This window comes from Scomber scombrus, chromosome 12 (assembly GCF_963691925.1).
Source record: "Scomber scombrus chromosome 12, fScoSco1.1, whole genome shotgun sequence".
NCBI classification, from domain to species: Eukaryota; Metazoa; Chordata; class Actinopteri; order Scombriformes; family Scombridae; genus Scomber; species Scomber scombrus.
In genome coordinates, this window is record NC_084981.1 from 14525791 (window position 1) to 14544253 (window position 18463).

An 18463-nucleotide genomic window follows, 5' to 3' on the forward strand; every position below is an offset into this window, starting at 1 on the left:
GTCAAACTGAAGCTGACTTGTGAATGCTTCAGCAACACTGTCTGTTCTGAGTTTTCTCCCATTCGTTGGTCGGTAAAAGATTTGAAAATAAGATTGAGAAGAACTATAGTTTGGTAGACACAGAGAGAGCCCTTGGCTTGACGATCCATGAGGAGAAAATATAGCTTAATCAAGTCCCAGAATGTGGTTGTAAATTTGACTACAAAACATAAATCTCACACAAAGGCACAAAACAACCACTGTCCATACAAGTCTTGGAGCATATGAGGAAAAGCTGGTGAAACAAATTGAAAAGTGTTCAGTGCAGCCCTTGTTATGTGTGTGGGGCAAAGTCTTTCTTTGTTGGACTAAAGAGATGAGAACTGGGGAAGAGCCGGGCTCATCTGTAATTTTGTAGATCTGCGGGGATTGTGGTCAGTGCGTGAGGAGAAACAGCTTTTCAAGGTTAAAAATCCCAGAAACAGCTGAAACAACAGTTAACGAGGCTGTTGTTGAACCGGAGGATTGTAATGTCTCAAGCCTGGTGTCCACTCTACTGCAGTACCCTTGAGCAAAACACTAAAACCCTGCTAGAATGGTACTCTGACGTCCCTCTGATAAACCCTCTTACTGGACAATGGGTCAAGCAAGCAGAGAGTTGATGGTTTGGTAGAATTCAGAGCTTGTAAGATCAATGTTATCTTCGGCAGGCATATGCGTTAATATTTTTGATGACATAAAAACCTATAGTCATGGGAGGCATGGCTATTGTCCGTCCAGCCCTCAACGTTTTAGGCTTCAACTCTGGGAAAGTCTCATTGTCCACCATGAGCAACCTCTCCCCGTTCAGCTGGACATATCTGCAGAGAGAAGGGAACAGGAAATGCAGTTTTTATAATCTCAATGACATGTGCTTCAGTGGATAAACTTGTGCTTTTCCTTAACAATCTGTCTTTTCACCAAGAGATACCAGTGCTTACAGCAAGTGCTAGTTGCACTTCTTTTTTCTTAATCTGCCTTCTAACATATTAAACTGGTGGTCGCAGTAAAAAAAAACAATAATAGAGAAAGCAGTTTAAATATATTTAACGTAATCAACAAAAGACAACAAATCCAACAAATTATTCATGGTACTAAGTTTATAAGTCTGTCAGTTGTACACTTGGGGGTGCCACTGCTACAAAATTGCAATTTCACAACTGCACTTTCATGTATATTAGTACAACTTGATTTTTGAATGGAATTTGCATAGAGCGAAACTGAAACTATCAATTTTTGAATCATCTACGCTAAAAAGATAAAATCTAAGAAAAATATTTTTCTTCAGCAACCATCACAATGACTACTGGCACTTCTGATAACAGAACTCCAAAAGCTATTACAACTAATAATGTTTGAAAAATGTTTCCTATGAGGCAGTTTTTTCACACTATTATTTAGAGTGAATTAATGCTCCATGCTATTTAATATGACCTTTGTTTGAGACACACTTTGCTGCTATATCCTCTTAAATTCTGATGTTGAGGAGGTCGGCTCACTAGAAACTGCCAAAAATGCTTTTCTCTCATTTTCATTTTTAACTCTAGGAAACAGCATATTGAAAACATATTGAACAATGCTGCTGAATTAAACCTGTTAGTCAGTAAATGCTGACATGTCCCATTACAGGAGATTATTTACACTCCTACATCTCTTTGCCTGGAGAACAGTGTCGTCTCATGTCTCACTTTCTATGTTTTTCCTTTTTATCTCTCTGCTAGAATCAATTATTTATAGCACAAGTATGTTAACATTTAAAACAATAGAAAGTGAAATATTCACTTTTCAATGTTTTTCTTGTCATTTGAGGGAAGGTAAGGAGTTCATTACTTGGATTATGGTTTATTGAAAGGATAACTGTCATAAAAAATGTTTGAAACTTCCTGCCTAACAGTTGGCTTGAGTAAGACTCACAATTGTCTTTATTCAAAATATATATTTTTTAAAATCTATATAAGTTATTGTTTTAAAGTAACTACCTGTCATTTTTATAGTTAACATAATAAATCAGATACTTACCTTTTATTAATATTATTATCATTGAATTCATTTTATAATGTCACTTTTAATGCACACATTTTTAAATATAAAGTGCTGCTGTTATTGTAGAGATTAACACCAGCTGTGAACCTAAAATTCAATACAAGATAAAATACAATTGCGCCCAATCTGGACATAATATGAATCAAACTGAATTTCTCAAAGCTTTCTTACAATGTATGGACCTGAATACTAGAAAGTCCCTCTACTCGAGACAAATTTATAGACATCTGGTGTTGCTAAATTCTTCATAAAAGTCTCCCTGCGCTGTCTGTGGTAAAGGAAAGCACTTAAAGCCTGAAAAAAAAGGCCCATCGTTAGTTTGCTCTCCTATAAATTGCCTCGCAATCCTATTTTAACACCTAAAACATCCTCCATCATTATGCTGTTATTTAAGGATCATGCCTGAGCCTTGATTTAGGCCTCATATAGGTATCATATAACACACACACGCACGCACGCACGCACGCACGCACGCACGCACGCACGCACGCACGCACACACACACACACACACACACACACACACACACACACACACACACACACACACACACACACACACACGGGTCTTGGGTCATTAGGCTGTTATTCCAGGATTTGATGCTTAAAACTGAGTCAGAATAACAGGCCAGGGGCTCAAAGGGGAGAGGAGAGGGAGAGGCTGAAAGCATAAACTTTTATTTTAAAGGGATGTGTAAGGCAATAGGAGTTATATTACCTTGTTAATAAAAACTGTGAACAACACAGAGTTAAAATGGCATAAAAGGACAAAAATCCATTCAAACAATGGGACACAAATATGGTGCACCTCTGTGAAGGTCTCTGGACTTGCTGAATGTTTACTTCCTAAGTTGGCAAGTTACAGTAATGCAGTGCAACATATTGTGACAGTCTGAATTAATGGTCAGCCCTAATGGTTCTTCACTGACAAAAGAAAAATGATCGTAAGAGTTTGCTGTAAGTGTTATTCTCTATTTAGATCAACACACGGAAATTTTGAAAAAATGCCAGTGTACATTTTTTATTGTGCGTATATACGCAACATGCCAATTCAGTGAAAAATATACAGCTCAGGTCCATCATCCACTGTTTTCCTAAAATTCTACAACATTGATTCAGTGCAGCATTTGAAGGGACAGTGATAAACAAGCTATTAGGCTATTAAAATAAAATAGTTTGAGACCTAAAAAGCAGTTTATGAAACTTTTCTTTAAGCCTTGACAAAATCATCAATATCACTGTTCCTCATCTCAACATGTTTAAGAGCTTTGCTAAATGCTCTTTTAATTTCAACTAACTATTTATTATTTGTGGAATAATACAGGTTTTTTTTGTTTTTGTTTTATATGAGCAAGGACACGACTGGAAAACTTGAGCAGCTGCATTATGGGTCTCTCATCAGTGCATTTGTCTCATTTGATTGAAGAGGATACTTTATTAATGCATCTCTGTGTCTATGCATGCATGTGTGTTTGTGTGCACTAACTTGGCTTTGAGTCCGTCAGTGCCGTAGGGTTGCAGCAGGTACTGATGGACAGTCTTGTTCCGTAACGTCCCCGCCAACTTAATTTTCTTCCGCGACCGATGCAGGTTGATGATGTAGATTGTTATGGAGCCTCTCACATAGTTATGACTGGTACAGTGAAGAAAATGATGAACAACGTCACATTAATTTTCCTCACATCACATAGGTTTTCCAAAAAACCTTTCACTTCACATCTGCTTCTGAGGATTTATTATACATTACATTGCCATGTGGAATAAAATTCTCTATAATTAAAGATGACTACAAAGAGGGGAAAGTCTTTGATATTTTTTTATCACATATAATAACAGGATCAAACCGCAACTCCTTCATCTAATCTGGATCAAAAGGCACACACACACATAATAAAGTAAAAAACAGCATGTTCATGAAGGGAATTCCATTAGCAGCACATTGTCCCTTATCAGAGCCTAAAACCTATCATCTATATTTAGAAGGCAATATATTAAACCACACTTCATCTTACAGGCCATTATTATCCTAATAAAGTCTATCTGAAGCACAAATCTGCTTCTCTTGTACAGTATCCAATATTAAAACCTGTCGCTGTATAGTCAAGGGTCACATGAAGGGTGTGAACACAACAGGCAACACTTCTTGAGTTACACAGACAACAGTGTTTGAGTCCCTCTCCTGAGAGCAAAGCACTGGGGACACAACTTGATAGCAATATTGGTCAAAGGTAAATAACTGAGCGAGACGGATAAGACAAACATGATAAAATCTAATAAGAGCCCAGAAATGAGGACAAAGACAACACAGCTGTAGTGAATACCACATGTCGGCCTTGGAGTTCAGGGTCAGAGCTGGGCTTTGGTTAAACGTTCAGGTAGACATCTCTTCCAATTCTTACCACCTCCAAAATCTCATATCTATCTAGCAATCTTGACTTTCAATTTGATGTTTATCTTTGATCTTTTGGGCACAGGCTTAGCCATGTATTTCATTAACCCAGCAAGACTGCTAATATTCAATATATCGACAGAGAAAAGTGCAAGTAGTGTACTGTTGATAAAAACTCTGCGTGTCTGGCTGTGTTAAACTCTTGGAGCCTTGTTTCTGGGAAACATGGACCATGGCTCCGAGTGATAGATCACATGGTTAGATGGAGGGAGAGATAATGACCTCTCAAGCTTTTCAAATGATGAGGTTCTTAGAGATCCAAACCAGGAACATAAACATGTGTTTGCCGTTTGATGTTGGTGCATCGCTGGAAAGTGAAAAAAATGCCATGCAAACCACTAAAAGGGGTAAAAGGGTAGTGAAAGTCAAATATCTAATCTGCAAAGACTTCTCAAACCACTGACTGCCTGAACACATATTCTTTGCAGTCTACGCAGCACAGTCAAACCACTAAGGCTACAATGGCTCGTCCACTTAAGGGCTGACTGTGTAAGACCACAAAGTGGCAGAAATAATGGAAACTGAAGTGGCTTTGGATTCAAGAGGGACTGTTTAGTGCCTTGCTGTCTGATCATATAAGTCCAAAGCGAATTGGTATGTTGAGTGGAGCTGAGCGACACTGCATGCCATGGATATCTCTGCACTTCCAATTTCACCATACATACCAGGTGGCTGAGTGAATACACTTGTTGAAAACTATTTCAAATATCTGTGGGCATGTCATCCGGCCTCTTACAGCAGAGCGTTGGTTATGCAACTCCTGCCCATTTACCATCTATCGCCGATCTACCTGTGTAGCGCTTGAACATTTTTCTAAGAGATGCTCCACCTGTAAATGAGCCCTGTCTAGAGAAGGGCCGTAAGTCTAGCCTGGTGCTGACAGCCACTGGCCTGGGTTAAATGATAACCTTGAACAGGCCATGGTGGCACTCTTTATCTCCTCCCGGCACAGACCGCCTTATTGTCCCTCCCCCTCCCCCTCCCCCTCAGATACCCCCTCCAGCCAATCCGAGATGGGATAAAGGCCTAGCACACCTTTCAGCGGCTCTTTGACGGTAGGGAGACAGAACCCACACACCTGATAAGTGATACCCGTTAAGTTTTATAGGCTCTGAGCTGTGAATGAGCAGGTGTCTGCAGTCTGCTTATTTATGGGGAGCCGAATGGGTCGGCTGGGGATTTTGTTCTTCCCCAGCAGACACTGAGCCTCAGGTGTTTGCGGGAGGACACAGAGAGTTGAAACAAGTAAAACCTGCAGCAGTCTGCTTTCAATCTAAATGTTAAAGGACATTCCCAAAGTATTGCTATACATCACGGAAAGCCCAAGAGGACACAAATATAAATGTAAGAAATTAACAGTTCGTAGTATATAATATACACACTTGCTGTGTTTAAAGACAGGTTACATACTAATGCTTGGTGGTTAAGTACGTACTTGTAGTAGCTGGTACAGTGCGCGTAAATACGTAGCTTATCTCGTATGACTCGTCCTGGTTGTGGCTTCCTCTGCAGTCCAGCAACCCGCACAGCTAAAACCCTCGGACCAACCAGACGCTTGAAGACCAAAGAGAACCAGTAATCCTGTAAGCACACAAAGACACACACATTACTTTCATTCATTCAGCCAGTCTCTCTGCAGAGAGAAAGTTTTAAATTCTCTGCTTTTTAAATACCAGAACAAATCAAAAGTGAGGATTTTTATTGAAAGAGACCACTAATACGGTTATGTTGGAATCCACTGAAAGGAAATATTCCTAAAATATCCATTTTGTTTACTCAGCCATGAAATGGGCTGGTGATTGTAGAAACAGATAAAGTTTCACAAACTGTGAGAATTAAGAATGTGCCAGCAAAGCAACTAGTATTCGACATGGTGAAAAGAGAGGTACATTCCACAAAAATGTCAAATCTAAATATGTCAGCACTTTGACACCCGACATTTTGTTGGAGCTGATTGTCCCATGTAACATGTCACATTGTAACCAACAACTGCTGACCCGTTTAGAATTGACAGGTCTTAAATATGACATTTTCTACAAAATATTTTGCTCCATCATGAATTACTGTTCTCTGTTATCATTGTTGAGTGGTCTACTATACTGCGTCTCACTCTATAGACTACACAGACTCAACACCTCTCCAAGAGACCCAGAACAACATGTGTTCCTCAGGAAGTTCCCATGCAATCCTGCATATGGCAACATTTAGGGCTTCTTTTTTCCATGCAGGCTTTAACTTAATTTGCTGCCAAGGCATCGAAGAAGCAGAGCACAGTATGGAACTGTATAGTGTTGGCCACAAGCAGAGGGATGGATGGATAAATGTATGGTATGGCCAGAGCTGTGATCTATGATTATTGTGCAGTGTATAAAACAAAGGTTACGGTTATGAGTTTGAGGTTTTATTTGTGCAAGACGGTGTGTGATGCTATACTCTTGCTTTGTATTTAAATTTCAAAACTCAAGTAAAAAAGACCATCAATTTATTGACATATTTTAAGGTACGGTCATCTCAACAATCAATGGGCATCACTTTGAATTTTTTGTAGCATTAGGAAACATCAACTGAGGTCCAAAATCTGCAGTAGTCTGACTGTCTGCCTGTTTTCCTGTCTGATTGCCTGTCTGTCTCCATGTCCCCTGTCTATTTCGCCCTCAATTTCCCCTTCAGATGGATGGATAAACAGACAACTGTCAAAGTATGATCAATAAAGACAGAAAAACAGACATAAAGACAGCCAGGCACTCATAAAAAAGACAGCAACATCTCAAGGACTCCAGAAAAGCAAAACCATAAACCAGACACCGGTCAAACCTCAGCTGCACAGTTAAGGGAATAGAGGACGATAACAAGGAGAATAACAATTAACCTTAAACGTTTAGCTAAATAGGGCAAATGAGAGTCAGACTGCCTAGTTGAGACCCTGTTAATGTCTGGAAATCCCACAACCAAAGTATGAGGTTACAGCATTTTGATGCATTTAACGGGAAGTTCAACATTAGTTTCGGTGTTTTTAATTTAACTAGACAATAATCGGCATGCTGTAATAGGGTATCCCATAAGGAAATTAAGAGAAAACAGCCGCTATAAAAAAGACATATTCAGGAAAAGGTAAAAAAAACAAAAACAAACTACAAGTAAACCAAAATGTATTTGTAGTAATGAATGTTTGTAAGGTGGAGGGTTCAAAATGGACAATAGACAAGCTGTAGTTTGGATTTAACTTAACTGCGTCCTAAGGTCTCCAGTCATTACTTAAGTCATTTTTCAAATTACGAAATCAAAAGGGCAATTTTTTCAAAAAACATTTCTTCAACAACTTCCAGGTACTGTATATGGACAAATATGAACATTTCTTTACCTTAAATAAGTAATCTCTGTTAAAGATAACTATCACTGGGAGTTTACAGCGCACCTCTGCGAGTAGACAACTATAAAAAACCTTTTTAAAAAAAGAAAAAGAGGATAAGAGTGGAAAAGAGTGAAGTTGTTGAGTCATTCAGTGTGTTGGGACTGGATTCAACATCTACCAATGGAAGAGTCATCCAATAGGGGAAGGGGCCAGGTCATAAATTTCTCATGCAGAGGACAGGTTGGCCCTGCAGTGAATTCTCTCAGCAGGTAGGCTGGTGCAGCCTTCAGACATCCAGCCATGTTAAAAGCATTGTGATCCTGGCAGGAGACCGACAGCCCCAGAAAAATAATGGAGACAAAGAGGGAAAAAAATGAAGCCATCTCGATTGTTTAATACCTTATAGTTGAAGTGAGGCTCAAAAAGGCATATCCATGCTGGAGACTACTAATGAGGGATTTTGTAAAAACTTATTGTCAGATTTTTCAAGTGATTAGTTCATTAATCTAATAAAATTATCTGTTAAATGGCATTTTGGATTGGCTATTTCTGACCAAAGCAGGAATAAAACAATCTTGAATAATAACAAATGTGTGTCCTCCTTTGGTGTAGGAACACTGATTTATTGTGCATGTCCTTAATGTAAGCCTTTCACCCCTGCTTTGCCTCAGTTTAATATACACCCTTTTTATGAACTTAATAAATCTTTTTTATGAAGTTGGCTCATATTTTATCACACTTCACACTTCTAATTATTTTTTTCCAAGCATAATGAAATCAAATCAATCAACAAAAAAAGTTTCTCCTTTTAAAAGAAATAAATTACAACTGAACATTAACTGAACATTATGACCTCAGAAGTCTGCCTCCTACAAATCTGTGCATTTAAATTATTTTAACTTCAGATGCACTGATAACAACCATATTTCAGGTTGTTAATTCAATATGCAGATGAAGGCTGTTGCATCTCTTTACCAGTATTATTCAGTCCCAAACACAGAGAGACTCAGGACTGGGCAGTTCCATTTCACACAGCGTTGCAGGGTATTTTACTAACATGTCTGTGTATCAGCATCTCAGGTTGCAGATCTCTCACCGACCGACTGTCCCGCACAGAGAAACGCACAGTTGTGATGGGGGATGAGGGGAGCAGTGACACTGTCTTGGGCTACTGACAAAGGGCTAAGGTTACATGGCATTTCGCCCCCGCGTCTAACCACTCATCACCACTAAACGCCTTTCATCTCACCTAATAGCTCCCACGGGAAAGAGCAAGAGGTGCCATTAGGGAAAGGCAAACTGGACTGGGTCTGATATGGGGAGAAGGTCCAGAACCTTAACCTCAACATCGTTGGCCTTAGAGAATGAGGGGTGAACTTGATTCAATAGTTACACTTAACCTTGTTGAAATATTTTTGAGACTTCAAAACTTACAGGTAAAGGGTTAAAGTGCTGGTCAACAAGGTGCGTGTATCCATAGTCAAAGAATGAGTGACGCAAGACAACGTCAATTCCCTGAACAGCAGCCATTCCCAGTGTGTTAGCCCACCTGTAATACAAAACAACACGAGTGGTACATGTGAACATTTCTTTCGCAAAGAAACAATGGACATCTTTGATTGTGTTTGCCATACATGTTTACAATATATCTGTGGTTTTGTTATCCTGATTTTCCATATTGTAATTTTTCTATTTTGCTTTTCTGTACACCCAACATCTTTTTCATGTCTGTTTGTCCTTGAAGACGAACCCTCCTTTGTTGATCATCTTGCGGTTTCTTCTATTCTTTTTCTTTCACAATTATTCCTCAGTAGTTTTTCCTTATCTGAGTCAAGGGTCTAAGTATAGGTAGTATCATATACTGTATATATTGTAAAGCCCCTTGGCAAATATGTGATATTGGGCTATATATATATACAATTGAAAAATTGACTTGACTTGATGCACATTTTTTCTAATAGAACACATAATGTATTGGAAATAAATACTTTTTTCTGACAAATACGAGTTCATTATCAAGGTATTATTATCTACGTAGCACACCACAAGGGTTTCTTATGGAGCTATAGTACGACAACAGTACTTACAAAAAGCTGGCTGCATATGTGTCCGAGAGATTATTGATGCCTCCTGCCCATGCGGGACCCAGTCCACCGAGCCACACCTTCTTATCAGGAGTGTGTGTGTTCACGACCTGTAATACAGTAAGTGATAGAAATACAGGTGTAGTTTACAAAATTCATGCTGAAATCAACTTTGTGAAAGATATATTTAGATCAATGCATAATTTCCAGTCCAATTTATTTCAAGAAACACAACATTTATTTTGAGTAGAATTATTTTTGGGAGTAATTTAGTGCAGCATATTTAATTATTTGTTGTTCTGAAAGCTTTTATGATACTGACAGAATCTCTGCAAGCTTGTGAAAGTCATTTCAGCAATGTAAATAGACACAGAAATATACAACTGCACAATGACACAGACTTATTAAGTGCGTGTACATAAAACACACATACACACACAAAACCTTGAGCTCATTGACTTTGGCTGTGGGGGTAAAGTATCCCATTCCTGTTCTATTTCATTTAATGTTTTGTTCTTGGGAACGATTGCCTCTTTTTCCCTCAGGCATGTTGGCGCTGATCATATCACAAAACTCAGCAAGTCTGCCACAGCAGCTTGTGTTGATAGTATTACCTCATCATGGACACAGCCCTCTTAGCCGGAGGGCTTACTCTTGTGGTTTGCACATGTGGCTGTATCATCGCAAAACTAGCTGCAGGCTGAGACGATCCATAACTTGGCAAAGTCAAAAGAAATGCAAATTTATCTCAAGGTAAAAAATAGTTATTTCTTCATATTCTCCCTGGAGGAGGTTTGCTGGAAGTAGTTTAACTGGGAAAAGACCAACATATGACCTCTGAAATATATAGCGGATATTACCCCAATTGTGCATCTACAGACCTAACTATAACTATGACTGAAATAAATCCTAAAGCAGCCCCTTCAGAAACATTTGATGGAAATATGCAATATACAGTATGCTGTGAATACATATAAACTGAGATTATTTAAAGTACAAATTTAATTTAAGGTTACCTTGGTGACTTTATTGATCTGCTCTGTCAGTGTGTCCAACAGACGCGTTTTTAGGAAGTCCTCCACTTTGTTCACTCTGCCATCCATGTAATAACTGTTTGGGAAATGCAAGAGAAATACTGTGAGAGAAACACTCTATGCATTCTTTACAATGTGATCAACATACATGGTGATTATGGTTATTGCACATGTAATGAATCATAAACTGAAATGCACAACCTTCATTTTGATTCTCCATTCAAACATCTATTCCCCCATATCTTGTTCAGAGTTTGACCTTATGGCAAAAATTTGAAGTTAAAATGTGTAGTTAGATGTTATGTAAGGCTATTACATACATTTCCATGTGGGACAGTGGTGATGCACTAAAAGCAGGACATCTGCCATTATGTCTCTCCACTGTTAAGATGCTCTTGCTAATGAAAAAGTTTCTTCAGGTCAAATCTGTACAACTGACAATCTCAGTGTCATCTAACTTCATCACTTAAATAATATCCAATTATATACCATGATAACATATTACATTCCCTGGTATGTCAGTGGCAATTTAATTGTACTTTATAATAACAATGCAATGCTAGTTAAAGCGCTCTGCCAACTTGTAGTTAGAATGTAAGGCTCATTATGGACCGCAGGTTTAAAATCCAAAACCATGAAGTATATTTATGTATTTTTTTGTTCTCACAAAATATATTATTTCGCTATAACAATTACGATGAACAGTGACTGACATATTCAACTATACTTTAGCATACTGACAATCCAATTCTATGTCAAAATGTGGGATTGCATAAGGAAGGAATTGGAAGCACAGGGATTTCAGCCTCAGACAGAACAATGCAGACATCCATCTGCAGTGATTCTGTCTGTGTGTGCGATAGAGACACAAAGAGAATGATGATGAAAAATGATGTTAAGAGAGCATGATGAGAGAAGAATTTATTGGTACTTTGCGCCAAAGTCCTTTAAGAACATCATCCTGTGGGCAGACAGAAAGCCTCTCCAAGATCCTCTGCAAGCGTCCAAGAGAGGAAAACAAGGGAGCAACACAAATCTGCCCTTCGAACAACATACTATACAGCTGGAGACTCAGCTGTTTCCAAAGTGCCTTGGAGAACTAGCCAACACCACACTCTTTTGTTCCTGTTTCAGGTACCATAAAACACATTTACATCTTATTTGCACTTCAGAAGAAAAAAAAAAAAACATTTGTTGCGTGAGTCTTAAAATGACAGTCAATCAATCAGTCAGTTCAGTATGCAGCTAACTCCCTAAGCTGAAGTAGGTTATGATAAGTATAAAAAGAGAAGAATGTGTGAATAGTGGGGGGAAAAAATGCCAGAAACATTTCTAAGAATACACAACATTGTTAAAATTGTTATAGTTTATAGTTATTATATTTTCAAATAGTATCCCAAAACCTTGAATTTCCTGTGTTGAATTTCAAAACTTCAACAGTGAGCTGGAAGGAAATTTGGGAATTTTAGTGTGTTCATTAGCCAAGTTATCTTCATGGTCAGGTCATTTCAGGTCCTAGAGGCTCTAACAGAGCGGCTCAGTCATCTTTCAAGCTTCCATTCACAGACAGAGTTACGTGCTGAACTAAAGCGGGTCCTAAAAGGAAATTTTAAAATCCAAACTATGACTACAAGTTGAAACTAAAATATACTGTCTTTTTTATCTTCTCTGAGTGGTCAGTCTGCACCGTTTTAGCTGTGTTTACAGTAGTTTGTTCAGAATATACCCACTTCTCTAAATATTTATCATTTAGTAGGCAGCATGCAAAGATGTGAATGCTCTCTTTGTAGGTATCACTCAAAATGCTAATTTAAAGTACATCCAGCTGTGAATATCCAGCCCTGTAGGACGATCGTTTGCGTCACATCTCCTGTGTTTGCCAAATGTATAACCTAGTGATGTTATACTGTCATAAAATACTGGCCTTTAATAGATTGAATAGATTTCTAAATCGTTTACTGCACAACAATAGAAAAAGTTTTTGGCATAGAATATATGACTAAATTAGAGGCCTTATTGTGGCAAAATAAATATTGTACATAAATGTCCACTTACATCCATCAGCAATATACTTCTACAATATATACGACATTGCGAGATAAATAGATGAAATGGCTGTTTACTAAAGATTTTAAAAAATCTGACTCATTTCAGTTCATTTCTCCACTGATTCTTCTAAAGATCAGTCCAGTTCAGCTGCATATGTTTTCTGCAAATTTCCAAAGTCCAGGAAAGGTACTGTATGACATTTTAATTGAGTTAATCAATAGAGAGTATAGAGTCAATGATACATTTCTCAATCGCAGATTCAACAAAATTAAATGGACAATGACAATCAAGTATTGTATTACATTGTGAATAATGAAGCCAGTGGACAAAAAGATGATACCAATTGCAGCATCAAAAGATCTCAAAGCAAAAGTCAAACCACTATTGACCCTTTTTTGGAAAGTTCTGTCGAAATGACAGATTGGTCAACAAAGCTGCTGAGAACGGAGCTGAATTTTGTTCATGTGGGGTGAAGCCGTGTTGCAATCTGAGCTTAACTTCGTTGAAATTTTCGTCACAATGTTGGAGAAGTCCCAAACTCCTGGCCTCAAAGTGTAAACAACGCATGGATTAAGTCATAGCTTTACACAAATTATTTGGTTATCCTGTCATCTTTCCAGAGGGCTCACAATAATTCTTCAGTCCAGATCCCAGGGTAAGAAATTCCAGTTCATATATGGAAACAGAATAAAACACAGTACAAGTTATAGCTGTATAGTTATAGCTTGAACAAATCAGTACTACTGGGAATTTGGCAACGGCTTATAAATGCATCAGGTAACAAAGCAACTTTCTTTACTAAACATCCAAGTTTTGTGGTTCATTAGTACAAAAATACCATAAAGAACTTGGTGTCAGCCAAAATGCTCAAACCTAAGCTCCTAAAACAGAGCCAAGACCTTTTCCTTAGTTTAACAACACTGACATGAAACCTTAGCTGCTAGACTGACCAGAGCTCAATAAAATGCAAAAATGCAACACTGAACAGCAATGTTCTCAGACAAGATCCACTTGGTCATCTTGTTTTACACAGCTCTCCAAGAGTGCCAGCACCACATCAAAGACGGCTCACTAACAAAACTATCTAGCACTCTATTAACAAAAAAATACTGTTCAGACTAAAGAAAGCAATTTGATGAAGTCTGACAGGGATTAGAGTTGAACAAGAATGAATATCATAATGGAAAAATACACAACTTAAACTAAAAGTCATACTTTTCTCCTTCAAAACAAGTACCTTGCGTGGCGGATATGGTTTTGCTTATGGCTGCCTCCCTGTAGTGTCTAACATGTCTCAGTTTTAGTCATGCTGCATACTATGTCAGTTTCAAGGGAAAAAAGCTGGTTCCACTGTTAGGACAGATTTGTTTTTCTGGTGAGTATTATTAACATTTTCTGAATCTTATTTGCACTGCAGAAGCAAATAAAGTAAAGAAAAACTGTTGAATATCTTGATTGTTTCTGACACAGTGGTTCATTCAATGATTATTTAACTCCAGTGCTATAATTTTTTTTATTGTGTTAAGAGAAACTGTTTTAAAATGTGATTTATTTTTTATTCTGGGGTCATTCTGATGTGTATGTTTTAGGTTGCTGAAAATCCTAGCCAGTATTAATTATGTTTAATATGAAGAGTACGAAATGCCTGTAATTATACCACTAAGAACATGCAGTATTTTGTTAATAATAGAATAGAAAAAATAGACAACTCGGAAACTCAAGCAAAGCAAAAGCCATTATAATTTGTATTATTTTCACAGTCTTCTCATCCTTTAAAACCTAATTTTGCTAAAAACCAGAGCCGTAGCGGAGTAAAAACATCTAATTAAAAAAACTTAAGAAAAGTACAAGTTAAGGACTTTACAGTTGCTTATAATAATTGCACTTTAAGTGTCAAGGAATGACCATCTGCTGCAGCAAGAGATTTGGGGTGAGCTGAGGGGTAGTGAAGCAAGGAGAGGATGTGTTCCTTGATGTGGACCAGCAGGTTATCATCAGATCAATCATTTTAGAACAGCTGAAGGATATGTAGCTTCCCCCAGGAATGCCATCTGTAAATTTACAGTCCCTCTGCAATTTTAAGACTGGAAAGGAGGAGATCGCAAATCTTTAATATCTCTTTTTTCTACCCTCCGCTGTAAATAACCGATACACCATGCTCTCTGGCATGCAGTACCACTGTCGTTCTGACAAGGAACAAGAGAAATGGGTATAATGTGTCATCCCGTAACGGTTTTAAATGGGACCGCGTGGCTGCAAAAAGCAAAACCAATGAATTAGCATGTGTCTGAAGAAAGTAAAAATCGTTCCTGACGTTCTATGTGCTGAGGAGTATGCCTGATTTTCAAAAGAACCTGTCATAAAAGTGCCCCTTTTATCATTACATGATCAAAAAAATGTGTATGTTTTTTTTCTTTTTTCTGCTGAGCATGTGTTCTCCAATATCACTCTCACATGTTCACACCACTAATACCCCACTGCTAGCAATTAGGGCTCACATTAAGTGTGTTGCTAGGGGGCATCTTAACAGCAAAAAAAGGGGTACATTTCTCTCTTTTACTTTTTTTGCTCATATCTTCACAGTTACAACTGGCTGCCGTCTGGTCACGCAGCTTTGACAGGATTAATTTTCTCAACATGAAACAAGTCTTGTTCACTATAGTTAAGGTTAGAGGGCAAGGGTGTAAAAGTTAGGTCTGGGTCAGTTCACCCAAATCACATTACATACATATTTTCACTTTAATGGCATCTAGGCATGCAAATTGTTTTAGTTTTATTTGCTTAGGTTTGATAGATCTGTCTTGCAAACATATATCAACACAATAGGGGGAATAACACTGAAAACAATTACATTAAAAAAAAACAAAAAAACAGCAGCAACCTTTTACTGTAACTAATTTCTACAGAAGAAATAGTCCCTAGTTAGTGTTCAAACTGTGTGTTCTGTGGATTATTCAGAATAATGGGGACACATTTTCCGGAAAGACATTCTGCTGCTGAATTTAAGAAAATGTTTTAAATGTCATTTGAGCACCACAAAAGTCCATTTACCTCCTATATGTTGTAATGGAAGCAGACATATTAGAGACAGACATCCTCAAACCTATAAAAAACTAAAACTATCATGGCTATAAAAGGTAAAAAGTGAAAAATATCGTTTTTTTCATAAATTGTATTGTTCCTTAAAGTTAGTTGGAAATATTTGGTTTAAAGTGCTCTGAAAAGAAAATAGCAAAAAGAACTTGCAAGTGCAAGACAACATGACTAGTGTCTTTGGAAAAGTGGTCTCTTTCTATAAAGAGAGAGTGAACTTAATATAACAGAAAGATGAAGAAAGAAAGAGAGACAGAAAGATTTAGAGAGAATAACCAAACATTCTGATCATGTTTTCTTGGTGAATCCAAAAATGGATAAGCAGTAACTGAGACAAGATGCTCCAAATGTGAAACTACAATGTTGTTGAAAAAACGTCATAACATAATGCAAACCACATATCAAAGCTTCGTGATCTGGAGGTACACAAATATTTCACTTCATAACCAACGTGTTTCATCACTCCAAAAGAACACATCTAAGCCACAGATGGAGATACTCTCTAACGAATGATTCACTAAACCAGTTTATAATGAATGCCGCATTCAAAACAACTCAAGCCAGCTGCAGTGTAGTGTAATCTATGTCGTAGACGTGTTAATGAGTGGTCTCCACTTTTATTAGTTTGGTTTCTTTTGTAGAGGTCAGAGTTTCTGTCACGCAGCCTCGGTTAGACTGGAATCTGGACTTCTAGTGTAAAACAGGCTAATTGACAGAAAGAATGAACCAGCGCATATGGTTTGATTTTAACAGTGTGGGTGGTGTTTTTCTAGGCCTTACTGACAGCCCTTCCGCCTTCCGTTTCTTCTAATTAGACCTGACCTTCACCTTAATGACCACTCACTCACACAAGGTTTGTCTGAGCTTACAGTGGGTGTGTCTTTGTATTATTTACATGCATGTGTAAAGACGCATAGATAAAATAGGGGAGAAAAAGATCAAACCAATGATATATTTGTATGCATTCCTACAGTATGTGCAATAGACAAATGGCAGGTGTTCCCAATTTAACACACACACCCTCTCCGGCTCTTTTTCCTGTTGTTCCATTTGCAGAATAAACACAGTTCTCCACATTATGCGCCATCTTTCTCAGTTACAATGTTAATAATGGTTATTATTGGCTACTGCCTATTGTATACCCACAATGTGGTGGTACAAAAACCCAACATGACCTTGGTTCCTTGAGTACGTACCCAAAGGAATAACAAAGTAATAAAATAGAAAAAAGGGTAAAATACCTACTGTTGCCACGTAACTGCATCTACAACTGAGCCAGCATTCTTCATGAACCTGAAACAGAAAAACAGAGTTATTGTGACCTTAATGCCGCCCTTTATTAAATTGAAAACAAAAACAAATCCAGTTTGTCAGTATTACCATCTGGGTCTTATTTCCATAGTTTTAAGGAAATGAAAATATATGTTCACATCTTTCAAATCTGTTTTGAAATAATAGTCAGGTGCCCATATTTAAACAAACTGTTTTTCTTGCTGGTATAATTCCCTCCGTTTATACTGTTCATTAATACCCTTCCTAGCATGCTTCCCATGGAAAGGACAAATCCACAAACCTAATCCAGTGCAAAAATGCATTGAACGTTTAGCTGAAGTTAATATGAGTTATATGAGTTGTCGAAATCTTCCATGTTCTTCCATGTTCCATCTATGTTCAGACAGTGATGTTTTTTTTATAACAGACTTGAAAAAATACAAACCTATCCTTTACTCTTATAAGTTATGATGCTTTTTTTTACCCAACCAGCAAAGACCACAATCTGAGAAGGTAGACACTGATAGTCAGATGATAATATAAGTTATCAACACACCAATAGTTAAACCCCATTTATTTAAACCATTTAATTTGGTAGAAAATAATAGTGGAAAAACCCCCAAAATGTCTATCACAGCAGCCATTTTCACTAAAAAGCTGTATGTGTAAACCAGGAAGAGGCTGTTTACAACTAACAGTTTGGGTGTTTACTTCATTTTCATTTCCATATAAGTGTTTTGATTAATACCGTTAAACTAGAGTTGTGTTTACAATATGTTTGAAAGTCTGTGATGTCGCAATCTAATTGTAAAGAAGAAAGTTATTATAACTGTGAGGAATGACAATCAAAGCAACACAAAAATAACACCCAAGAAGCCAATGAAAAGTGATTTTCTTTAAAAATCATCACAGATTTGGAAAACTCTAAACTGCACAGTGTTTTCAAGAATTCCTTCTGCAGTCTGCAGAGTTTACTTCCAGTTAGTTAAACACAAACTCCAAACAGCCCTTGAGGACAAAAAAAATTGGTGGAACCCAGTCTACCTTTTAATGGACTCATCCTGTACACA

At 37.6% G+C, this 18463-nt stretch overlaps 1 protein-coding gene across 1 annotated transcript in view; it reads right to left on the reverse strand.

The window, feature by feature from the left end:
- Nucleotides 1–676: 676 nt before the first annotated feature.
- hpse2 (heparanase 2) overlaps nucleotides 677–18463 on the reverse strand; it is a 52367-nt gene continuing 34580 nt past the window's right edge. The window contains exons 6-12 of the mRNA XM_062430071.1: nucleotides 17367–17414; nucleotides 10962–11055; nucleotides 9949–10055; nucleotides 9296–9410; nucleotides 5945–6090; nucleotides 3547–3693; nucleotides 677–839 (exon numbers count right to left, since the gene is read on the reverse strand). Coding sequence (XP_062286055.1) covers nucleotides 677–839; nucleotides 3547–3693; nucleotides 5945–6090; nucleotides 9296–9410; nucleotides 9949–10055; nucleotides 10962–11055; nucleotides 17367–17414 — 820 coding nt within the window. The remainder of the gene's footprint in view (nucleotides 840–3546; nucleotides 3694–5944; nucleotides 6091–9295; nucleotides 9411–9948; nucleotides 10056–10961; nucleotides 11056–17366; nucleotides 17415–18463) is intronic.